The 25822-nt window shown below is 42.7% G+C and overlaps 1 protein-coding gene across 1 annotated transcript in view; it reads left to right on the top strand.

The window, feature by feature from the left end:
• The window catches only part of MED13L (mediator complex subunit 13L), a 185786-nt gene that overhangs the window by 11544 nt on the left and 148420 nt on the right, over positions 1–25822 (top strand). The window contains exon 2 of the mRNA XM_057411295.1: positions 7989–8226. Coding sequence (XP_057267278.1) covers positions 7989–8226 — 238 coding nt within the window. The remainder of the gene's footprint in view (positions 1–7988; positions 8227–25822) is intronic.

Below are 25822 nucleotides of genomic sequence, written 5' to 3'. Positions count from 1 at the left end.
CTTTGAGTCCTTTTAGATCTTCTACTGGATGATGGTCCTTAGTTGCCACCTCAAATGTCTTCTGAGACTACTCTGACTTTTGTTTCTTCGGAAGAATCTATTGATCTTCTTGGCTGCCTCCTTTGCCACATAGGTGGAATCACACCTGTGATTGCCTGGGAGAGATGAAAAAAGAGCTTGTTTCTGTCAGTACCAAGTACTTTCTAGGCATAGCAGCTCATGCTATTAGTTTGTGGCTTTTAGGAATGGTGTATGTGGACTTTTATTATTTTAGAAGGATCTTGTTTTTCTGGTCCTCACTCCTATGATGTAGTGTCTCAAATGTCTCCAGGTACACGAGTCCATCAGAAAGATATCTGATAATAGGATTTTGGTTACAGCTGCATCATTCTCTGAGACTCGGCAAAGATAAAAGATGACAAACAAATCTCTGATGCTGTTGCTTGTCACAAACAGCTCTGAAGTAGCAGCATTTAGATAATGTGTTCCAGGGGGCATGAAGTAAGAAGGGAGCATGGTATGGAGAGAAGAGATTGATCCAGCAGAAAGCCATTTCGGGCTCATGTGCTGCATGCAGGGTATGCTCAGTGCTGGATTTACGAGTCAGTGAACAACAAGAATCACAGAAAAGGTATTTTATTTTAATTCTTCATTTTTACAAGGCTGTTTGTGTCTGTCTTTATCCTTTTTTTCCAGCCACTTGACTGTGTGCTTATCCAGGGAAAGGATTAAAGTCCAACATGTCATTCTGCTGTTCATCAGTTGCATATTAAGAAGAATGATGCTCGGCTCTGTCTAAGCGTGGCACAGTTTTTCTGTTGGCCACATGAGGCCCATTTCATTGTTTTTTCCCATGCTTGAATTCAGAGTATGACGAAGTTTGAAGAACTTTGTTTATGCAGTCACTGTCTGCCAGTAGCTTGGCCTCGGCTTCACACCAATTTGAAGCTGAGCCACAGCTCTTGGTGCCCGATAAGACCTCTCCTCCCTGCCATATGGTTCTTCCCTTCTTAAGGGAAGGGATAAGCCCTGAGGGAAGGGAACACAAACCATTCCTTGCTTATTTGAGATGGCCAGGATGAAGAGGGGAATGTTAATGCGTAGTTTTGTAGGTGATCTGATTGCAGGACTCTGCACAGGGTTGAGGTGATTTAAAAGACCAAAGCAACAAAAAACAACCTAAGAGAGTTACGGATGTGGGAGTAAAAGATCAGAGAATGGCTGCTGCTTCAGCCCTACCGTAGGAAGTTGTGCTATCCAAATAGGAACCTTTCTCGGGGTGTAGGAAAGATACTTAGCTGTGAAGAAAACTTCTTAGTTAAGCAGTCTCCTCTGTTCCTCGATGTGTTTCTTGCCTCTCTGTCAATTCACTTGATGGGACTTGGGCAGATGTTAGTAAATACTTAATTTTAGTGGGAGCAGGGAACAAGAGCTGTTGTAAGCTGTTTGCCTCCCCCATAAGCACATACTGTTGCAGAGTATTTCTGTCCTCCTGTAGTTGTCCTTTTGTCCTTCCTTCCCAGTGAGGTGTATCAAGATGACATCAATTTTATCTGGGATTTAAATGGCTGGAGTGGAGTGTGAAATGCTATTTTGTTGCTGTGCGAGGGCGATGTAGTGAAATGAAACACCGCAACCAAAACAGATGGTGCTAATCTTGAGTCTGTCTGCAAGATCTTATAGCATTTAATTAAAATGGTGGTGTAATTCCCATGACACCTTTAACTACAGTTTAAATTCTTGGACTATGAACTAAGGGCTTTCTTATGCAGATTTTTACTCGTGTGAGTAGTCCTTAGTATGAGTCTCCAGTGGCTTCAGAATAGCTACTTACTTGAACGAAGCTCTCGAAGATGAGACTCTATTAAAACTGGAAAATATATGGCATTTACATTTTTTTATGTTTGAATTTGAAGCATAAATTGCAGACTAAAGATACTTGACAGCTACAGCATCCTACAGAGAAGCAAACACAAATCTACGTTACAGAAATGGCTTAGACTGCGCCTGACTTCAGAGGCTGGTGAATACAGGTACCCTGGGCAACTTAACATCTTCCCCTTGGTTTGAAGGGCATATGATGAAAACAATTTTAATACTCCCTTTAGTTAACTGAAGCTGGCTTGTGGGAGTGTCTGACCTAAGTGATGACGTGTGGTTGGTTTCTTACCTTACTTGCTTCTTTTCCTAAGGGAATTCGAAAAGCTCCAGTTTGAAGTGGTGCACAGGCCTGAATTTGCCTGAGTAGCCCCTTTTGGACAGTTGAAAAGTGTTTTTATATCTGGTTTTTGATTTGCTTTGTTTCTGACAGGAGAAGTGAGAAAGATAACTTGACCTAATCAGTGCCGTCCTGGAAGCCTTTGAGAAAGGCAGGGCTGGAGCTGAGGGCCTGTGTGATGGAAATCTCGGTCTCTGCTCGTAAGACCCTTCAAGGCTTTTCTGTAGATTTTTTGCCTCTTTTTCAAGTATATCCTTCCTCTCCTGGAACTAATTCTCTACGTTCTGGGGCCTCATTCTGTCTTAGCTTTTCTCACCTTCCTGTACTGCATGAAGCAGGAAAAATAACATGAGATTATATGATTTTAACCGTTCATTTAAATATAGAGAAGTAAAATAATGAATAGCTGCACTTGACACTTGGTGTGGCCAAATACAATAATTTCCTCAAACTGCTGATGTTCTGCCTTTTTCTGCTTCTGCTGTGTCTGTATTCTTGTTTAATCCCTCCAAGGGAGCTTAGTGTATTAAAATGGATGGAATTACTCAAGTCTTCTGCAGAAGTTCATTTACAATTGCCCTGTTCATTTCCTATACAACATGCATAGTCCAAAACCATTTGGTGGAGATGAGAAAAAGCTAAAAGAGGAGGTAGAAGATGTGTTTTGTTTGTGTTCCATCTGTGAGGACTGCAGATGAGGAAGACAGTCACAGTGGCTACACAGCACTAATTATATCTTCAGGCTTGCTGGGTTCGTGCCAGAATCAAGTTGTGCGGTGTGAAGTGTTGCTGGGGAATTGTGAGTTTTAGCATCCTAAACTCTGCCAAGTTGAATGGAGCACTGTGGGGTCAGCATGAGACCCTTTCTGCCTGTCTAATACTCTGTTTTAAGCCTGAGGAGGGGGAAAGAATCAGAGCATGTAGTGTTTTCTCTCCTAGGAATTCGCAGTTCTGGATGTTGTCCTGGAGTTAAACTGGTTACAGCCCTCAGCTGTTGCAGCTACATGTGAAGGTGTCTGTATTTAGGGCAGCAGATTAATGGCTGTAAAAGAAAGTGCTAATTTGCTTTCTCTGTCTCTTGCGTGTGTGCATTGGTTTGAATACTCAGTTTGTTTCTCTGCAGAGTGTAACTGTGTTAAGACCTAGGAGGAGAGGACCCTGTGTCAGAGCTCCTTCTTGAAGGGCTGTGTATGACATTCTGTGGCCATGTTTTTGAATGAAAGCATTGGCCTGGGGGTGTTTTACCACTGATGACTATTTCTTAGGTGTGTTTTGGATGGTTTTGGATGCCTACATGGAATTTTGGGTTTGAACATACTCTTCTACTCTGATGCCTGCTTTTGGATACATCAGAAATGGATGTTAATGTGTCTTGGGAATTTTACTGTCCAAAGTTGAATGTTAGTAAAGATTTTGGGCATTTCTGTTAGCCACAGAGATCTGATTTCTCTGCTTCCTTTCAGGCTTGGCCCAGTGCATTTAGAACAGGCAGGCTACAAGCAGTTTCTTCTGTGCTCCAATTGCAGTTAACTGGATTTAGAAAAAAGTACTTATAGAAAGTCCCTCTTATATGGAAAGTTGAACTCTTCACAGCATAGTCCTCCAAGACATATGTTTCCTATAAACCGAAGCAAGAATCTTTTGCTTAATCACAGAATCATTGAATCATAGAATAGTTTGGGTTGGAAAGGACCTTAAAGCTCATCCAGTTCCAAGCCCCCTCCAACCTGGCCTTGAACATGGTCAGAAATGGGACGGCCATGGCTTCTCTGGGCATCCTGTTTGAGGGTGTCAGCACTCACAGTATTAATGTATGGTTTACTAACATAGTTGCTTAATCGTAAGTATTTGTAAATTCCTCTTTTTGTCAGGCTTTTTGGTGTTAAGAAATTGTAGCAACCACAATAAGCCAAGACTATGCATATGGGAAAAGATGCAAGGGACACAGTAGATTACATCACCTGGCAAGAGGATTGCTTTGTTCTGCATTCATTTCTAAGCAGTTGTGAGTAAGCCAGCCTGTTTATGGTGTTGTCCTGGGATTGGCAATGTTGGTCTCTATCTCAGTGAGCATTTCAGGCTGCTTTAAAACCAGTAGCCTTACTAAAAGGAGCAGCTCTGCCCTCCCTGACCTGCTTTGCTGTTCTCTGTCTTACTGGTGCAAGCATCTCTGGCTGTTTAATGAATGAGGTTTGGGGACTGATGTGAGAAGAGGAAATAAACCTGTTTTATATTAGCCTTCCGATGTCCAGTCAGTTAATCTCAGTCTGAATCTGTACAAACAGCAGCACTCCTGCTGAGTGGGAGCACTGGTTATGGCAGGAGTGAGTGATGGAGGGAAGGCAGGCCGGTCCAGGACTACTGTTGGCACCAGTGCTCGCCTGTGTTGGTTTGAAGCGTACATAGTGTACGTTAACAACAGTCTCTGTGTGCAGTTTAATGTTCTGTTTTATCTGATGGGAGCTGTCACTGACAGGGAAGATCCCACTCACTGCTCTGAGCTGTGTGTTCTCTCTCCAGCTCTACTGCCTGCAGTGGTGAGTACGTGGCTGCAGGGGAAGCTGTCAGTGGGCTGATGATAAACACTTTCCTTTTTGTTTCTCATCTTTAACTTGGTGAGCTGATTGATTCACCTGATGATTGCCTGATCACTAGATGTGATGTTGGACTGGGAGATGGGAATGCATGGCTGGGGATGCGGAAGAGGCTCCTGTTTTGGTAGCAGCTTGTGTTCACTGCTGATCGAGCATAAATGAAACTGATCTTAGCTCTTCAGTACAGTCAGCAGAACCACAGGCTGTGGCTGTCTTGCCTGTAAAAACCCTGTTATAGATTAAGGCCTTTTAAAACTACTGATGGTTGTTTAAATCAATGGATTTAAAAATAATCCATGTGGATGTGGATACTTTCCCTATAACATGTTAAATACTTTACATGAAGCATCTGTAGAGGCCTAGAATATATGTAAGTGTTCCTGGTGCACTCATGTGTACTACTTCTGGACTCAGATCTTCTGAATTCAGTTTTAACATGAGGACTACATTGAGAAGTTCTAAGGGATTAGTATTGTTGCTTATCTATTAAATTTTTAAGTAGATGCAGATGTAGAATCCCAGTCTGGTTTGGGTTGGAAGGGCCCTTAAAGCTCACCCAGCTCCAACCCCTGCCACGGGCAGGGACCCCTTCCACTAGAGCAGCTTGCTCCAAGCCCCTGTGTCCAACCTGGCCTTGAGCACTGCCAGGGATGGGGCATACAAATGCACTGAGCCATATCTCTGCACCTTTGACTGGGAAATGATGTGAGAGATCTAATTTTATCATGCTACTAAGTCCAAAATCCCCAGCACTTGTCTTGCCTTTGTGTTAGGAGTCACTTTCTGGGTGGGTGCTCACTGGTGATCCAGGCCAGCTCTGGTAGTTTGCCATTCCTCACAGACTGTGCAATTAGACACTCCAGAAGTTCATTAGTGTAGAGTTAAATTGGATGCATCTCTGATGATTTCCCTGTGCCTTTCTTGACTATATTTCATCCATCATATGGATGGGACGTTATGGGTTGATACCTCGGAGCTGCCAGAAAGCTGCAAGAGCTTGTTTGCTCTTTGAGACAGCTAATCTCTAGTTGTTGCTGTGTTGATCAAGTTGAGTAACCCTTTTTGTTCCATTGGAGTTTTTGGTTTTGTCTTTGTCATCCTCCTGTCCCACATGGAGACTTACCAGATGTTCCTACTTGATTATGACATAAACATGTAACATGATTTTATTCCTAGGTTGCCTGTGCTGGCACTGATCTCTGGTGTTTCATTATACTATCTCAAACTCTGCACGTTCCTTTCCCAAGCTATAGATAGAGAAGCCTGTAGAACAGATGTACATGTTTCGAAGGAGCATGTGTGAGTACTTTCTCCTAGAGTATGATGTGCTGTGTGAGGTATTCCAGCACCCTGCAGCAGCCTTTCCCTGTAGAGCTCAACTACTGTATTCCTGTGTGCCCAGTGAGGCCTCTTCAGAGGGAATCTGGATAATCAGTATTTGGAGAAATAACCCTTGAGGCACAGGAACATTAGTCATGGCCAGAACCCTGCTGTGCTGGGCAATACAGAGGCAGAGTGAGGTGAAACTGTTTTAGGGGATACATTTATAAGATCAAACAAATACAGGTGTATTTTGCATGTGTTGTTGGTGTGCTGAATGTCACCTTTAGCTCCTCAGCAGTGAAGCAGCTAGCTCTTGAACAAGTCACAGCCTACTGCCAGTTACTGTGGTGAAGAAAAGTAGACTGTAGAGGTTAAACTTCTGAATCAAGTTAGCGGACTTGAGAAGGGAGATCCTTCTGTATGCGACACATAGGGTGCATTTTGGAAAAGCAGTGACAGCCAGTAGGTTAAATGTCCTTGTGCAGATGATGCAAAGGGGAGGAATTTGTGATGTTAGTCTCTTACTGTCTTTAGGAGTAAAAATGCACTCTTTCTTGGAGGTACTTTGTGATTTTTGCACGTTGTTGCTGTGGACCAGCTGGCTTTTCCACTTGAGAGCTGAGCACATTGGCTATTGCTGAGCAGCAAAGTGAGGGTGTGAATACTGTCAATGAAGCATTAGAGGGAATAACAGGAGCAAGAGCATGGTAACAAGGGTTAGAAAGCAGAACACAAGCCCAGTGTGAACACAGGCTATAGACCTACTGCTTTCTGTGTCTGGTAATGATCCTCATGCTAGCTAGACTAAAAGCCACATGCATCTTCCCCCTTGTCCCTTGGGTAGGCTCCAAGAGCTGGTGGAGGGTGATGAGGGTGAAGCACCAGTCACAGGGCAAACTGGGAGTGGAGTTAAAGCTGGAGGTGAATCCAGGCAGGGGTTGGGGGGGGGCAAGGAAGAGTGTGATGGGCTGGTAATGGAAATAGATGAAAAGGCAGCAGTCTGGGCATCACAGAGAAGAAGGGAAACGGGATGTGACAGCTGTGAGTATCTGCCGTTAAAGGTGAAAAGCAACAAAATAAATTGGAACCATTGCTGACCTGGTTGTAGCTGCAGCTTTTTCATGGGTTCAGTACTTCATCAGCTTCTTCCTGGCAATTGCTTAGTTCCACTGTACCTACATTCCTTCAGGTTTTGCAGCCTGTGTAGAAGAAAATCTTTCCCAAATATCCGAGTAGCCATTTTCCTGTTCTCATTCCTTGATGGTTGATAACAGAGTTCTGTCTGCTCGAGAGACAGGAAACAGCAGCATTCCTTATTCTGCTTTAGTTCATTTGAGTGAAATAAAAAGCATGTCTGGTAAACCTAACAGGACAGTGTGGAACTGGATTTCACCATCTGCACCAAGTCACTTGTTTTCTTACATCCCATAGTACTCTTTGTGGCTTTCAAGTGGTCAGCTTTTAGCCTGACATTGCACTCGCCTCATAACCAAACAGCACGTAGGGAATGGGCCTTACTCCCTCTCCCTGTTGGCTTGTTTGTGGTGTTCCTTCTAATTTGTAAGATCCTAGTAAGATAACAGTAAGATCAGAAATGAATGAATCTGCTGGAAGTGAGTCAAATTGGGGTAAAATACCTAAATGCATGTGTAAGGCAGGTTTGTTCTAACATTTTTATTCCTTGGGGGTGGGGGGGGGGGAGAGGAAAATGTGGGAATAGGAGTTCTTGGGAACTGGGAGAATAGGGAAAAGGAGTAACTGGCTGCTTAGAGCTCAATTCTAGGAATTAAACACTGAAAATGAAACATCTGTACAATGAATATAACTCAAAGTGCTTTTTTTCCTCCCCACAGGCTGAACTCACAGGCATCAAATGGCGTAGGTACAACTTTGAAGGTCATGGGGACTGTGGCCCTATCATTTCAGCCCCAGCACAGGATGATCCAATTCTGCTCAGCTTCATCCGCTGCCTGCAGGCCAACTTGCTCTGCGTGTGGCGCCGGGACGTCAAACCGGACTGTAAGGAGCTATGGATATTCTGGTGGGGAGATGAACCCAATCTTGTGGATGTGATACATCGTGAGCTGCACAGTAAGTTACTGGCTTGCTTTGTTTCTTGATTTATTCCTACTTTTTCCCATTGAAGAAGGAACTTTGTCATTAAAGGCTGTAACTTGCTACCATGTGTGATTTTGTCCCAGTTTCTGTTTTAAGACCTAAAGGGGGAAGAAAACAGATTGTAAATTGACTTTTCTGTTGCAAGTGATCTCAGATAAAGTGCAAAATGAAATGTGAAATGAACTTAGAGCTATACCTGACATCATGACTTAGGTTTTTGTGAAGTCTCAGATGTGCTGTAAAAATCAGAGTAAATTCTAGTTCAAAGGATGATAATAATCAATGAATTCTGGCATAAGGTAGTAGTTGATGGAATAAAACCCCTCTGCTGCAGCGTGGTATGAACTCCGTGGCACCACAGGTACATCTGCAGGGCTGGAACTTGCCATGCTGGTATTGCTATGGGATTTGAGTGTAAATACAGGCAAGTTGCAACAATTGAATGTAATAAAAGAAAGGAAGGAAGTGGAAGGTGGTACAGAAGTGTGGCAATGATAAGTTTATGTGATTCCAAGTTTTACACAACTTGGATCGTACTCTGTGTTTCCAGAGTATGCAGCCTTAGAATGATACAAAACTGTGTTGTGATCCTTTTTGGATTTGACTATGTCCATTATATATTAACTTATTTTCACCGGTGTATTGTTGCTGGGAGTAGACTATTTGTCAATAGTGTTGCTATATTAAACTGCATGAATTTAACCCCTGTTTTACCTTTCGTGTTTTGGGTAAAAGCAACTAAAATTTGCTGATCTTGGAGTAAGAATAATAGTAACTAATCTCCCCATCCAAACCAGTAATAAGGGTTTTGCAATAAGTTTTCATCCTGGTAGTCTTTAGGCCTACTGGCTACTTGTGATAAATGTGCATTCCAGTTCAAAGATACAGTATTCATCAGATGTGCTTTAGCTGTCCTTTACCTCCCCACCTCTACCCCACACAGTTTTGCTCCTGGGTTTATGGTGTGTTCATTTGCTTGGTTGTTATTCTGTTCTGACCACCTACAGACCGTGTACTTCATGAACAGCAGATGGTTTATTTGGTAATGCACCCTGTGAAATCACAGATCTGCAGCACTGTGTATCTTGAGGCGTATTTCATGCAGGTAGCTGTGTGATCATGTATAATTAAAGAGATTGCTCAGAAGTGCTGCACCAAACCATTCCACTAACATCCATTTTTTATGAGGCACCTGTTTTGAATGAGGCACCTGTTTTGAATGAAGGCATGGGTAATATTTCTACATGCCCAGCAAAGCTTTAATAACATGTGCTTTTCTCTTTGTGAGGGGGAGTTTATTTAATATTTCAAATGCAGTATATGGGACTTAAGTGTCTTTTTATTTGAGGGGAGTTGCAGGTGCTAGCTGTTTTCAGTTGGAAATTGATACAGCTTGTTTATATCTAATGTCTTTGTTACAACAATATGATGCTACTTCCAGTGGTAATGGTAAGGTGAAGCATTTAAATGTATGACTAGCTGAACCTGCCTGAGTGTAGCATGGGACAGGGTGTAGCAAGTGGAGCGTAGCGGCACTTTGATGCCATTTCCTTATTGTCCAGTATTTTATGAAGCACTGGGGCTGGAGCCTTCAATACAGTACCTTGTAAGTGTAATTAAATCTGAAAGTTGTCTGCAAGAGCACTGTTTTGCAAATGTCAATAGCAGCAGTATCACAAGCCTAGAAAACGTGGAGTGTGGTGTGTGTCACAGCACTACGCTGCAGCCAGCTGTACTGGAGAGGTGCATTTACCCTGGTACAATGGCAGTGTCACTGAGTGATCCCTATATGCAATGCTCCCTCAAATTAAACCTGTCTGGGAGGAAAAGATTATACAGAGGGATGTGATGGGACATAAAGTTGAGTTTGGAGGTGGACAAAGGAGGACAACACGCAACACCTTAAAGGCAATGAAGTCCGTAGTAGTTGAAAGCAGAAATAAGCTCTTGCTAAATGTCAGGACTCTACAGTAATTTGGGAAGTCCTCTCCCTTTCTGTTCCCTTCCACTGAAGGTTTGGAATTCTTTTATAATGGGTATAAATCCGATGATGATAGGTTTACTTGCTCTATATTGAAAGCACATTGGAACGTTTGTAGTGACTTACCAGATAATACTTCAAAGAGGTGTAAATTGTTAGTGTTACAAATTTCACTGCTGATAGGGCTGCCTTGCTCTCCTCTTTTAGAGTTCAAACATCAATATTGACAAAGTATTGAACATCACATTCAGCCAGAATTGAGACATTTATGTACATTGATTCCCTGAGCTACAGCAGAGGACATGGTGTTCAAGGCTTCATGCAGCAGCAAGGCAAAAGAAGGTTGTTTTGCTTTGTATTGTATAAACAGACCACAGGACTGAAATGTTTGGTAGCTGGAATTAGTTTCCTGAGTTTACATGCTCCTGGAAATAGAGGGGACTTTGCATGTGGGCATAGATACATACTGACACGTACTGAAGCATTAGTAACTTGCTGTCCCCCAAGCCACCATAGTGGGTATGGTTTGCTATACCCTGGTCGTGAAATCAGCTGCATGGGCTGAAAGTCTGGTTTGTAGGAGTTGGTTTATTACTGTAGAGCTTTGGCTTTGTGTTTGTCCTTGTAGTTAGGAGCACAAGTCCCAGAATTCTGACACTACAAATCCAAGTGGGAAACTCGAGTCTATCTGAAACGTTTCCAGCTTGGTAGAGCCTATCTCTGGAGATGTATGAGCTTTAGGGAATAATGGCTATGGATAAGATCGTGACTTCGCACCAATGTGAAGTTGCTCACAGTGGTTTGGATTTCTCTTTTCCTGCCTAGGACTTGGGCTTTAAAAGTGAATTTTTCATTAGGCTAATAAATATTTAGTGGCGGTTTAACTACAAGTCTTGATCTTTCATGCATTCAGGTCTAAATGAGAATTATTGCTTTTTTTTCTAACAGTCACTCAAATACTGTTTTATGACATCTAGTACTGCCGTTAAACAAAGTGCAAACTGCGCCTTTCCTTCAGAAGCACTGCTTAGTGTTGCCTGGGAGCTGTGTGGGTTGCCTTAGCTGAGAACGTTCAAGATAGATGCTTTTGGAAACACCAGTCTGCCTTTAATAAAAGAACTGCAAACAGTCGTAGGGAAAACAACTCGGTTATAAACAGGAGGTAGTAGGAACTGTTGTTTATGTAGTAGCTTTCCAAAACTGTGTAGATAATTAAATGCTGTCATGGGAGATTAAGTAAACCCAGTTATTTGCAGCACAGCTACAGCTCAGTTATAAGCAGTCAGATCAGCTGGATGGCTGTGGCTTTCATAGGGGTGTCTCTTGCACATACTCCAATAGTTCTTTTTGCTGCCAGCCTCAGCTGCTGTGTGCTGGGTTTTATTCCGATTGGATTTTAAATGGACAGAAAGATGAAAGTTCTTTCTTCTGTTCCCGGTGAAACAACCCAACTGCTACAGGAGAAAATCCCAACTGAGTGGGAGAAGAATAGGGAGCGGTTTAATGAGTTGGACGAAGTTGGGAGTGTTTTAGTTTGTTTTCTCAAGGGTAAATGCTATTTAATGACATGACTGCCTGAAGAGGCTCGATAAGTGTTCCAGCTGCTATACCTGTGCCCCTTAAAATAGGGGTTTGTAAATTCTCCAGACAAAATGTTGTGGAGGGGAGGTCGTATCTTCCTGCTGGCAGGGTTTTTGACAGGGAGCTGTAGATTTTGCAAGTTGCAGTGATCTCATTTGCATTTGGTGGCCAGATACCATCTGGAGAACCATAGGCAATTTATACTTGACTCCTGGGGATTTTTCTCCCCTCCCACCCCTTGCCTTGCACCCCAAGCATTCCAGGCAGATTATCAGCAGGTGATGCCTGTTCCTGAGTTGCCTTCTTTGCTTTTGCAAAGAATCCTCACGTCTGACACTTTACACAACCTTTTTGTCTGACAGTTTTGTCTGTGAACTTGTAATCTTCTCATTGAGTTTATGGCAATATTCAGCTGCTTTGCATCTGCGGTACAGAACACTTGAATTACTAGGAATAGCGCAGGGATTATGATTTGTAGTGCAACTGGGAATGTAGTTTTGGTGACTGTAAGCATGACCCTAGAGGTAGACCCTGGAAGGCTGAAGGAATGTCAGACTGTGTCTTCAAAATGAGTAAAGCTCTGGGCATACAAGGATGCAGTTGGTGCTGAGGCGCTGGCCCAGGGTGCCCAGAGAAGCTGTGGCTGCCCCATCCCTGGCAGTGTTCAAGGCCGGGTTGGACACAGGGGCTTGGAGCAAGCTGCTCTAGTGGAAGGTGTCCCTGCCCGTGGCAGGGGTTGGAACTGGAGGAGCTTTAAGGTCCCTTCCAACCCAAAGCAGTCTGTGAATCTATAATGCTATAACTTAAGTGCTTGTTTGTCTGAAATCACTGATTCTGGTTGGTATTTGGGATTGCCATCACATGTGTTTCTCTGAAGCTATAAGGACAAGACGAATGAATATGAGGAACTTTGGGCATCCATGAGGAAGCCCAGACACCCCTCTGTGCCCTCCGGCCGTTGGTGCTGGCCTAAGCAATGAGTGGCAGGAAATGAAACCCCTGTATTGCGACAGGCGCTTCGTCGTGTGGTTTGAAAATAGCAGCTGAACAGTACAAAAAGCTCCTTGAGAGAAAATAACCGGCATTTTGCTGCTCTTGGGACAGTCATCCTTGAAGTGCTGGAAAGTTGCAGTTCAGTCCTGAATCATTTCCACTTAAAATTCACTTTAAAGCCCTTTTGCCCTCAGACAGACCAGATTGACAGCTCTTTCAGTGCAGCTGTGTTTTGCAGGCTGTGAAGGGCAGGTGCTATCTGTCAGGTTACGATTTATCTGTGGGCTGAATTCTTGTGAGCCAAACTCTTTGGGTTTTGTGTCTTGTCTGGCAGAGTGCTCTTGACCCATTAACTGCTGGAGGTGCTTCCCCCCCCAGAAATGCTAATACTCTTGGTACTATATTGCACACAGAACATCAGGATTTTGAGGGAAGCTCTTCTGAAGAGTAGATGAGCTTGAATTAGTTCACTTAATTAGGGAACTCTGTCCTCAAATATTATTGTTCACGACATTCACGGCTTGGGAAGTTTAAAAATGCATTAAATATTGATCTGTGGCAGGGAAGACATGGAGCTGCAGTTCATTCCTGTGCCTCAGCTCATGGCATATCGGGCTGATGTGGTTGTAATCCTGCATGTGCTGATAAATGTTGAGAGGAAAAGGACTTTCCTGTAAGAGGGCCTTGTTGTATGTTCCATGTGAGACCACAGAGTGGTGGCCCAGGCTGAATTGCTCTGTTGTTTCTCTACCTGCAAATAGCTGATTTTTGCTTACAGCAAAGCAGAGCATGTCAGCTGTGTTCTCCAGGATGTTTCCTGAGAGGAGTAACTTCCCACATCTCCATGTAGGTGTTTTCATTACAGCCAGGTAGGGTTCTTGATGTTCACTTGGTAACCTCTACATTTCAAAGTTTATTTTATCAGTTTAGTCTTCTAAATAAAGTATATGTTTAACCTATGAATGTTGAGTAAATGATGGTTTTCAGTGTTCATTAGGGAGTTGGAGAAAAAATGATGAAAAACTACTTGAACTTTGAAAGAAATATGTAATTTCTATATTGTTCTGCTAATGTAAAAGAAGATTAAAAAGGGAGTAGAAAGTCCTTTACTTACAGCTTCAATTTGAAGCAGTCTATTTAAGGTTCTTTCAAGGTGCTGTGTTTGATTTACTGCAGTTGTAAAGAGTTGGGAACTCTTTCAGGAGATAGGAGGTACGTTCTTAGCTGCTGTGTAGTGAGACATGTTAATTAAGGAAGGTGAAGATGTTCCTGTCTGCTACACCATGTCTGAAATGTGTGAAGCAATGTGTAAAATCAAGAGTAAGCCCCCCTTCGTGTGCCGTGGGTATGCAAACTAACAGTGTTGCTTTTAATGAAGGTGCTCTTGCATCTTTCCTTCTATTGTAAGATCATGAAAGTGGGGAAGAAGGGAGTGTTTTGCTGCCACAATTGCATTATGGCTGGCTTTGATACTTCCTTGAAATCCCCAAAGGGTTATCTCCTTGTTTCCTGCTTTGATAGGCTTAGCTGAAGCGTGTGCAGGCGCGGACTGTGTATTGGAACAACGTGCTTTATGTACTCTAGAGAACTACATAAGCCCCGTAACTATTGTCATGCGCAGCGTTGTTTAGAGTGAGGGCAGCTGATGCCGGGGAAAGCAGTTCACAAAGAAGGAGTAAAAGGAGTCTCTCAGGAGCTGAAATGGGAGCCTTTCGGGAGGCGTTCAGTTCCAACAGAAGCTACGAATATCAAGCAGCTGAGTGCCACTTATTAATAATTTGAAGGGAAATCTGAAAATGGTTAATTGCTGGTTCTTGAGTTACGAGTGGAATTAGCAAGTTGGGTCCTATGACAGAAGACTTTGCTGGAATATTAAGTTACTGAAAAGTCTGTTTCTGGCTTGATTACTTTCAATACGAGAAGTCATTTGCATTTTCTTAATTGCCTTGCGGAGATTATTTCCAAAGGCAGGAAAGCAAAGTTAAGTTTTTCCATTCTTTTGGCAAGAAGATGGATTTGAAAGGGAATTCATACTTCCTCAGCTTGCAGAATTGCTCTGCGACCCTTATATTTGACACTGTTAATTGGTGGCCGGTGATTGCCAGGTGAAGTTTAGCTGGGACCAAATAAACCTCTTCTTTTCAGGAGGCATCTTAAATGAGGTTATTATGCCATCATTTGGGATTAAGGAATTGCTTCATGGGAAAATGCCAACTCCTTTTATACACATGAAGTTGACAAGAACCTTACTGTGTCTGGGTAAGATTTCCTCATTTGATTTTGTTTTCTTTTCAAAATAAAGATTCCCCCCACCACCCCGACTTCTTCCCTGGTTTTATTTGGGAAGTGGTTTGTGGCTCTGAGCTGGTTAGGGTTTTGTTTAAAGAAAATCAAATCGGAGTCTCCATGTAGATGTCAGATTGCACTTTCCTTTGCCATAAGTCTTCTTTTCATCAGTGGTTTTTCTCTCGGCATTAACAGTGAATATCAGTGTTGAGAGCAGGCTCAGATGAATACCTGTGGCATTCTTGAGTTCTTTATCAAATGTAGTCAGTGATGTGCCATTCTGTCATACTGCATTTTGCCCCCTTTTTATACTCTGCAAGTCTAAAAGGTAACAAAAGTGACATCTACTTGGGTATAAAACTATATGAAATCTAGTTTTCATACAGAAACCCAGTGCTTTCTATTTTCCATTATGTTTCTCTACCAAGAATTTACATTTTATATCTTTTCATACTTGTAAATTTGAAGGGTTTACTACTGATTGCAGCAGATAACTAATTGCACCAAACTGCCTTCTGCAAGCAGCCTGAAAGAAAGACCCTGATGGATGGTGAAGCCAAGAAATTCTCTACTGAACACTGTATCTTTTCCTTTTCATCTTCCTGCTTTCAAAATACAAGCTTAGATCAGTTGGAATAGTTGAAATGCTGAGTAATGAATCTGTCAGTTTTATTGCCCACCCAATAGTTATTGTTTTTCTGTTGTGGTTTTTGTGGCAAACACAAGTGACATTCATTGTGTAACGTTAATAGCTGCATTCTGTGGGGACTGTTACTGGCTCTGTTGCAGAACCATTGCAGTAAGCCTGGCTTAAGCTTGGGCTTCATAGCAAAACACATAGGTTTAAGGTGCCGCACAAGGGGTAGTGCACAGAAGGGGCTGGAAATACAAACCAGGATTGTAATAGCTCCATTCCAAATAAAAGCTAGAGTGGGGTATTATTAATGAATTGAGAGAACTATCGTATAAAATGTGCTTGGGATTAACTGGAGTGTTGAGCCCAAACTGAAGTCCAACTTCTGAATGTAAATAAAATTGATGTATTACCACAGGCAACTTGGTGAACCACGTAATGAGGGTTTTTCCATGAAAAATGAGACGTTCTGCTGCAGCTGCAGCCGCGCAGCATGTAAAGGAGTTATAGTCCAGTTATAGGAGAATTAAACAGTCATTAAAGGACTGTGTTTTTAAGGGGAGGGGGGAATGAAAAAACCCAATCAGTAGCTTTTATTTTTCAGCAGTGTGTTGGGCAATAGCATCCACAGTAGTTGATGTGTTTTGCTTCAGGGAATCTCTTTTTCTCCCAGTGCAATGAACTCGGTTAACTGTGGGAAGTAAATCTGAGTTAGCTTGAAGTGAAATCTGCATTAAAAGAGCTCATTCCCGATGTTGGTATTTTCACGTAATCCTGAGAACACAGAGGGAGCTTGGCTGGGCCATTTCGTCTTCAAAAGCATATGAAAAGCCACCCTCAACTAATGATGATGATAAATAAAATTCACATCCAGTTGTGCTTTGGTAATGCCATTTTTAGTGAATGGACCTCTAGTGACAAGCAGATGCTACTGAATTGCAAATGGGAAACACAGAAACATGACTCTTGTGAAGTTAAGCCGTAGGGTCTCTTCAGAGAGGTATGGTTTCCATTATATAAAAGTTATTCTCTGTATTTGAATGTTGCCCTAAAAGGTTGTAAATCTTGATACAAAGTTCTTACACCCCAATTCTGAAACTAATTTCATCCTGAATGGACTTACACATGTGCACTTAGGTGACGATTTGCCAGTAATCCGTATTAGAAGAATATTGAATGCGTAGAATAGACATAGGTATGGCAGTGTTAAGATTTGATCTATGGTTCCGTGTGTCGGGGATCAGCCATGAAACCTGAGCAGCAGTGTGGTACACTGAGAAGGAGGGGTTTGAAACATGAAGTCTGTTCCTTAATGCTCGTTTGAAACTCCAGGGGATGCTGAAGTTGGAATATGTCATCTCCAAACCAGCATAGCGTAAATATGTGACCATGGAGTGAAGAGGAGGAGCAAGTGCCAAGGAATTGAGCTAACAGTACAGAAGTATGAGTAGTCCATGAAATTCAGCCTTGTTCTTACTTTTGCTGTTTGCCCATGGGAATTGTGGATTTCAATAGGAAAAGGGAGGAGTTTTGCTGTTGCTTAAATATTAGTTTGTTTAGAACACCCAAAAAACTGTGTGTTGCACTCAGTCCATAAGGACAGCTGAAACTGGAGCTCCCAGGGAGGCAGGCGTAAACTGAGTTTGTTTCTATACTTACCGTGTAAGCAGTTTGAAGGAAAAGTGCGTGCTAGATGAAAGGCACAGTACCAAAATGCTTCTGCATTCCTCTGGATTCAAACCAGACTTTCAATTTTGCCACTTTCAGCTGAGCAGTCTAAGCTTACCTTGTAGCAAAGCCACCTATGATCTCTTTGATACTGGAAAATTGACTGGTGTGTTGCCTTTGGTCGTACAAATGCACCTCAGTTGTCTTTGTATTCCCTTAGAGCAAGTAGGGACAGGCCAAGGGGAATGGCTTTAACCTGCCAGAGGGGAGACTGAGCTGAGCTCTGAGGCAGAAGCTCTTCCCTGTGAGGGTGCTGAGGCACTGGCACAGGGTGCCCAGAGAAGCTGTGGCTGCCCCATCCCTGGCAGTGCTCAAGGCCAGGTTGGACACAGGGGCTTGGAGCAAGCTGCTCCAGTGGAAGGGGTCCCTGCCTGTGGCAGGGGTTGGAGCTGGAGCTGGAGGAGCTTTAGGGTCCCTTCCAACCAAACCAGCCTGGGATTCTGTGCAAGCTAGCACTTGAAATTTCTAGAGAAATCTTAAGTGTTCCCATATTAAGGAGTACATGCTGGGAAACCTGGTCTCAGAAGGAGGAAGAGAAGGTGGCAGGTATCACAGTTTTTAAGCAGGACTCCAGGAAATAAATCTCTTTTTACCAAGAAACCATTTATTTTTCATAGTTCAGCTTGTTCCGTGACATTTGGGTTGCTCTGTCCTTTCTGAAAGATAAGTAACACCTTTTTTTACAGCCAAAGGAAAATTTGCATCAGCTGTGATGAAAGTATCGTTGTACAGTGTTGGGTTTTTCCTTTACTTGGATGGCTTTAAGAATTTCATTTGAATTCTTTCAAGTTCTCTAAAGAGATTCAAAGTATGGACATTATTATTGTGTCTCCAGGAGGAACAGGAGGGTCCTACAGTCTGATGTGTTTATGGGTCTGGAGGTTTGGGGATGGGAAGGAACCGATGGGGGCATGGAAGGTCAATTTCTGGGCCCCTTCTGAGTTCAGTAAAATTTGTTCTGTGCAATATTTTGCATTATATGTCAACAAAATTCACTGAAATGTGTTCTCAAAGGCAGATGAGGGGGAAGTGTGTGGGGTTTGTTTCCCCACTCATTTTCTTCATCTCTTCTGTAGGAGAAGGATGCTGCTTCTGATAATATGGTACTGGGCAGTGTGATTCTAAAGGAAGTATGGCTTCTGTGTCCAGCTGGTGTTCTCTGCTGTGATACAGCAGTGAGTCTGATTTTGGGCTAGCTTGGGTTGGGATAGAGTGATGAAAGCTTTACCTGAAAATCCTGCTCTTACCAGTGATATACCCGAATGTGCCTGGGAATTCTGCCACATCAAAAAGCTGCTTATCAAGAGGAATATGTGTTTTTGACAGAAGTTTTGCACATTTGCTTTAATGTGCAATTGGCTTACTGAAAGATAATGTGTTATTTTTACTTTGGACTCGCCTTGTATTCTCAATAACCTGAAAACAACTTGAGGATTCTGTTGCCATCCTTAGCAGCCCTCAGCTGGGAGTCCAGTGCTGATTTCCTTTACAAGCAAGCATTTTGATTGCTGCACCATGTTTGCAGTTATGAAAAGGAGGTTTTTGTCATTGTTGCAGAAGGAATAGCTGCAGTTGTTCAGAACCTGGTGGATCTTTCCTTGTCTGTGTGAGTAATAAGTGGAAAGAATGCCTATGCTGCAGCTCCTCAGTGGCTCCTGTGGGCAGTTATCTCCTTTTTGTGGTAGAAGTCACTTCAGAACAAATGGGAAGTAGAAGTGGAAGAGCCTGGTACATTCTGCCTCCTGGGAAAAGGAAGTGCAGTTGCATTTCAAGCCTGACAAGCCATTTAAACCTTTGTGCTGTTCACCTTTGTGTTATGTATCGTGTTGAACATTGCCATAAGCTTCAGGTGGGGAACCCTATCTCTTTATGTATATTGGAGCATTGTGTTATATATGCAGAAAGAACATATTTGGGGTGAAATACTGTAATTCAGCAGTGTGAAAAAGGATTAAGTGAGGTGCTGGGTTATTTAATAGGACACACTAAAATGTGAAGTGTTATCCTGAAGTGATACCAGTGTTTTTGCTGCCTTTTATCTGCTGGTTCATTGGTGCTTCCAGCTTAAGTAAGATCCTTCAACCCTCTGTCTTAGACCCTGCAGACACTTAGAGGTACAGCTTAGACTGAGAGAAGTTTAGAGTCTAAATGGAGCTGCTCCTACTTGTCTGTTCCCTTTCCCATTCATGGGGAAATAATTTGTTCAGGAGCTAATAAGCAGGTGAGTTAGAGTTGAGAGTACTAAACAGCAATGTGTGCCAGTGATCTCTCTAGAGAGACTTTGGAGAAGCTATCCATTGCAATGTGCAACATCTGGACAGATACCCAGTGTCCCAAATGTGTGTAGAATTCTTGCTCAGTGTCGTCATCCCCTTCTCCCTTTTTCCTAAACTAACCAGCCTGTAGTCAGCACTAATATTTGTAGTATTAATTTGCTGTAAACCACAGTTAAGGTATGGAAAGTGGGAAGGAAAATGTTTTGCCTGTGAGACTTGCTGCTTAGTTTCAAAAGAAAACACACCATGATGATGCTCAGATTCCTAATGCCTCCGTTGCTGGTACAAGGGTTCCTGCCCATGGAAGTTTCTCAGTAAGCCCAAAAGGAAGTGGTGAGCCAACACTGCACATACGCACTCCTCACTGTTTGCTTGCATGTCCTGTCCAAGACAGCTGCCTCACCTGTGTGCCACAGAGTGATCCTCACCTTCAGTACGGCTGATGTGTGTTTTAGTAACTTCCCAAGCTAAAGTACTCAGATTCTTGTGTGTTAACAGCCTAACCAAGAGATCACAATGCTTGTAGATACATTACATATATACATGTGTTTAAAACCCCCATTACTGTCTTTGAGGAAGTAACTTTTGAACTGAATGGGAGCCTACATGAGTTCAGTTTTCAGTTCTCTGTGTGCTTTTACGATCACTTAACACTTCCATTTCTTTATTTACTCCCAGTAGTAAACTTACCAGCAAACCTGTGTATTTATCCTCTAGGGTAGATGCTTGTTTGCTTTTTCTTTCCCTCTTTGGTAACTGAGTACATGTTACATCTTGTCTGTTAACATAATGCATTGAGTAGGAGATAAAACCAAGTTCTTGGACTCCAAACAAGCCAAAATACAAACTCTGCAGGAGGGCCATAGTAGCTGTATTAAAAGGAAAGAACCAAACCCATATGACCACGTGCTGTCTCTGTTGGCCTTTTGCTTATGCTCCACTCTTCTCCCCAAATATCAGAAGACTTTTTAGTGTTTGCATCTGAATTTAATTGCTTGGTTCAATTGACATGTAATCACCACGCTGAGAAAATAGAGACCTTGGATTACTCTGCTTTTGGAAAATCTATGGTAGCTATTCATTATTAAAGATACCATTTTATATAGCTGAATGGTATATACAAGAAACATGATGCTGATTTAGCTAAAATACCAGAGGGATGTGGAAGGAGCTGCACACTGATAAGGCTGCATGATTCATTACAATGTTAGTTCTGAGGCTTTCATTGCTCAAAGTGCTGAGCTCTGTAGTTTTGTGCTGTCATTTGTCTTTGTTTTAATGGGATTAAGTAATTATGTGTGCATTTTCTTTCCACTAACTAGCCTGATAAAAGCATGCAAAACTGAATAGCCCATAAATTGTCAGCTCCTCTGTTCTCGAAAAAGTGCTTTGATTGCACTGCAGTTTTTAAATCTTGGGGCATATATTTAGATGACCTACTGAGGTGAGTAAGACTATAGAAGCAGTTTATGTAACTAATGGGCTGAGGGTCTTCCCTTGGGAATGTGGCTAAGGGAATGCTTTCAGCCCACACTACTGAAGCTGGAAGAGATGAATCTACAGCGTTGTAGAGCAGAAGTAACAGACATGTAACCTCAGGCAGTGTCAGAAGTGACTCTACAGCTGGACTTCTAAACAGTGGGATCGCTCTTCATTGGAACTGACTGTATTTGGTATTGACATTTGTACTTTGGCTATATCAGTGGTAGCTTCAGATACAGATTTTGCTGCTGCTTTGCAAAATCCCTGCCTCTGTCCTGCAACTGTTAAGATGTTCACTAGTTTTTGCTGGCTTGATACCTGAGTTTTGAAGTATTAACTGCTGCTCACGTGTCATATCATCTGAAAAGGGGAGTGTGTTTGTTCAATGAAATCATCAGGTGTTTGGTATGTGATAGCATCAACCCACTTGATTTTTTTCCATAGCTTTGTTCTTTCTGTATGGCATGTTTATGCAATCAGTTGTATCTTTACTGTTAATTCAAATCAAATCTTGTTTTGAGTTCATGTGATCACATCAGTGAAGTGGTTGTGTTTGCTGCTTGTTTAAACACTTAAGTGCTGGTCTGGGGAAGGAGAGGTTTTGCTGTGATCAAAATGACAGCTAGTAACTATGAAATACTGCTCTTTCATTCATTGCAAGTGATCTGCATAGAAGAAGGTTTTGGTGCTATTATGTTGTCTCATCATTTCATGCTAGAACACACTTGTGTTAATTGGCTGCAGTGCTGTCCATATGGGGCAGAGCTGCAGCTTTTCATTCCTCTCCTGGCTTGAAGTTGTGTTGTCAGCAGATCCATTTCTGCTCTTCTGGAGTTTAACTGTTCCCCTTGACAGTGGGCCTTTGGAGTTTTGTGGAGCTGTGACTCCCTAGCCCCAGGTAGCCATTGAAATTCACCTGTTATGTGTCCTAAAAATGGGTTTTCTGGTCTGTACAGTCTGTCAGAAGGCTTCCTATGAGTGTCCCTGTTGGCATTGCACATACTAAACGGTTTTGGTTTAAGTACAGCAGCATGACAGAAATGGACAACTTTCCGAACCCCTGCCTTGCCATCTCTGGAGGGACATAAACCAGTTCAGGCCACCTTGTTTGTCTATCTTACAAATGGGCTTGTTCATATCCTGGTTGCCTAATAGAATGATAGCTTCTGCCTGAATGTTGAATCTCTTGTATGTCTGTTTTAGCCTCATCTGGATGCTTACAGTGGCTAGTAAACTGTAAAGCCGAGCTGGATGTAACCAGGAACATGAAGCCAAGCCAAGGTGTCTGCTTTTGTGTTTAGCGTTTTCCCCTGGCCACCCAATCTAAGTTTCCTCATCACTTTAACTTGGGAAGTTATGCAGGATGTGTATCCAGGATGTGAGGCTGAGGAGGAGGCAGTTCTGGTCCATGATCTGTTATACACTGTGATAAACAAGTAGGCAAGGCAAATGATAATGATGAAACAAGGCTTGCTTGCTTGCTTATCCCTTCACCTTGTCTTTCTGTGGTCTGGGAGCAGGGGCAGATTCGGAAGAGGAGGAGATGTGTTGTGGAGCTGTTTAAAAATAGCAGCCACCCAGTTGCTGCTCACACCACTCCCTGCTAAGTCTCAGTTCTAATCCTCGTGTGGTCAAGAGTGTTGAAAGACCTCTGCAGGGTAATGCCTAAGGAAGATACCCCCTGGGTGAATGTGATGCCACATCTGGGGTGAGATTGTAAGTAAAGAAAATACAACCCTGAAATCCCACAGACTGGAGCTTGTTAAAAGCCTTTGGGTACCTGTAGCTTCAAGAAAGTGGAAAGAGTTCTTTTGTATAAATCTATTGAAAAAGAATACAGAGTGCATTCAGTGCAAAGACTGGGGTTTTATTTGCCATGGTTGTTGTCAGTATGTAACAAGGCACTTGTAAGTACTGCCTCAGTCTGTCACTGTGATGTGCTGAGCATTTGAAGTTGTAAATCCTCGTCATACGTCACAAATACAGGATTTTGCAACCAGATCAAAACACAGAGCAACTTTGGGTTCACAAGGCTTTGTGCCATCTGCCGTGACTTTGGTTGCAGCTTCTGGTCAGTGTATAAAGGGAGTCACACAAATGTACGCACCGGGATAATGTTTATGCATTGATAGTTTATTTAATGGAAGCTTTGCACACAGGTTGACTACCCAGTGCAGTGGCCGAGGGAAGAGGGTGAGACACCACGGAAGGGCTGGTGAGACACCACAGTCATCTTAACCAGAATCCACATTACCAGAGCTTTGTGGAAGTAGGTTAGGTTTATCAGAGGTGATTGATAACCTTAATCTATGTTAGTAATTCTGTGATATAAAAGCAGTTCGGGAGGTCAGAGCGGTTGGGTTGAAGGTCCTGTAGCCCACACTTTGTGAAGTTTGGGGGTTTGTTTGAGCTGGACCAGAAGCCCTTACCACGCACAGGTACCAGTTAGTTTAAGTAATGAACCTGTGTTCAAAAATGATGCAGATGAGACATGGTTTAGTGGTGGCCTTGGCAGTCCTGGAGTAAAAGGTTGGATCTTAGAGGTCTTTTCTATCCAAGCTGATTCTTTGATTAAGTTCAGACCCTCTTGTCCCCTTTTGGCATTGGGGTATATCTCAGCATGTGTGGAACAGATCCAGGCGTTGTTGCTGCCAAAAGGAACCTGGTTTGCATATCTGGAGTTGGCAGAATGATAATAGATGACCGGAGGGCTCTGGTGTTTATGCTGAATACTGCAGTGGTAAGTTGGGTTGTTGTTTGTCTGCAGCGGGTGGATTGCATGGGTGGCACTAGTTCCTGTCCCTCAAGAGACAGTATTTGTCGTGACAACACGTACCCGTGTCGCATACATTAGTTTGAGCCCATACGAGTTGCTGCATCTTGGACTTTGCCTGCAAGTGAGGTCTGTTCATGGTGTGTACAATAACCCTGCTGACCCCAGGATGGGCTGGATTGATTGTATGCGTGTTATTGTGCAGGGCTGGCTTGTGGCTGCTTATGTAGGCTGCCAGATGTGTGGAAATATCATCCAAACGCTGGATGTGCTCGTGCTGCAGGCGCAGTTGCGCGGTACAGTGAGGGAATGTGGGCACTGAAGGTGTGCAGGTGGTGTTCCCTCCATCACACCACGCATGCTTCTCTACTCTTAACATCAGTGTTAAGCTGTCAGATCAGTTACCCTCTTCTAAAGTTACTAAATATTTTGGTTGATTTTTATTAATAAAATGATTTTAATGAAATATTAAATGTGTTTTTATTCAATATTAAAAATGGGCAATACTACCGAATTAAAATGTAAAGGATCTTCCATGGTCAATTGGAGTAGAGTTGGGAAAAGCAGTAGTACAGGCTTCTTGCCCCCTTGGATTTAGTTGTGTAAGTAATGCGGTAATGGTTTCATGTTGTTCTGGATTCAAAGGAAAACATCAGCTTCTGTGACTGACATAGTTTAGATGATGTTGCTGTTCTATTTATATTAGCTGTCCCTTGTATTTTTGTCGGGCAGAGTAATTCCTCACTAAATATTTGCGAGGGACTTCAAACTGCTGTGATTAGCTCTCCTCTTTTGAAAGAGTTAACAAATAGGGAAAGGCTTTGGGAGCGCTGAGTTTCTGGCAAGTGCCCTCAGTACAGAGTGTACTGAACTGTAAATGTTGCAGAGTTAGCACAAAGTGTCTGATAGAAAAAGCACGTTTTTGTTATAAACACTGGCTGCTGAACAGAGCTGTTGGTCTTGGGGAACAGCTTTAACCGGTGACTGTTGCTTCGGAGTGATATTAAATATTTGTCCTGTGGCGAATGTTGTCTTGGGAAAACTCACTGTTGATAACACAGAAAGCAGTCATTTATTATGCAGTATAAGTGCATTTGAACTTCCTTGGGTTTATCTAGACTGCTTCAGTTTCATTTAGATGTTGTTTTGGGGGCTTGGAAAAGTTTTGGGTTTGGTTTAGGGTTGTTTTTCCTTTAAAAAAAAGTATTTATGCAGGTGTCTTGTGACTTCAAAATGTTCTGTCTAAGCTTTGTCTTGTTTTCTTTCTGGCTTTGTACCGACACTTTGGTGTCTGGTACTGTTCCAAGTGACAGGACTCGCAGCAGTAATGGATAATATCAACTTCAGGAAGGATAAGGCAGTGGGAATGTGTAAACCGTTCCCAGCTTCGACTCTGTAGACCTGTTCTCCAGAGTCCCACTCTGGGAACGATGGGCTGTAGATTTACTCTGTGACCCTTTCCTATTAGATGCCATGAAGTTTTGACGTGTAGTGTGGCTCTAAACACTGCGTTGTGAATGTGTGTGTCTGTATGTCACTAGCTAATGAGAGTCTGGGAAAACTGACTAAACCTCCTAAGCAAACGCTGTGAAGAGAGCAGAGATGAAGTAAGGCTCAGGCTGCAACTGAGCGTAAAGAGTTATGCTGATCAGTCTGATGGTGTCGGTAGCAGTGCTCGCTAATGCTGTGTGTTACCTGTCATTTGAAAGGCGTTTTGTGCTGCTGCTTTGGTTGTTCTGTTGTTTGTGGTTTTGCTGTTGTTGCTTTTTGTTTGTTTGGGGTTTTCTCATGGTTATCGTTATTGTTTTGTGAGTGTCATTGTCCTGCTCCCTGTG

This window comes from Pezoporus wallicus, unplaced genomic scaffold (genome assembly GCF_028554395.1).
Source record: "Pezoporus wallicus isolate ANWC-B61680 ecotype Strahan unplaced genomic scaffold, APGP_CSIRO_Pwel_v1 contig_6401, whole genome shotgun sequence".
Lineage (NCBI taxonomy): Eukaryota > Metazoa > Chordata > Aves > Psittaciformes > Psittacidae > Pezoporus > Pezoporus wallicus.
Note: the sequence above shows the minus strand (reverse complement) of the source record. Positions and strands in the feature narration are given on the sequence as shown.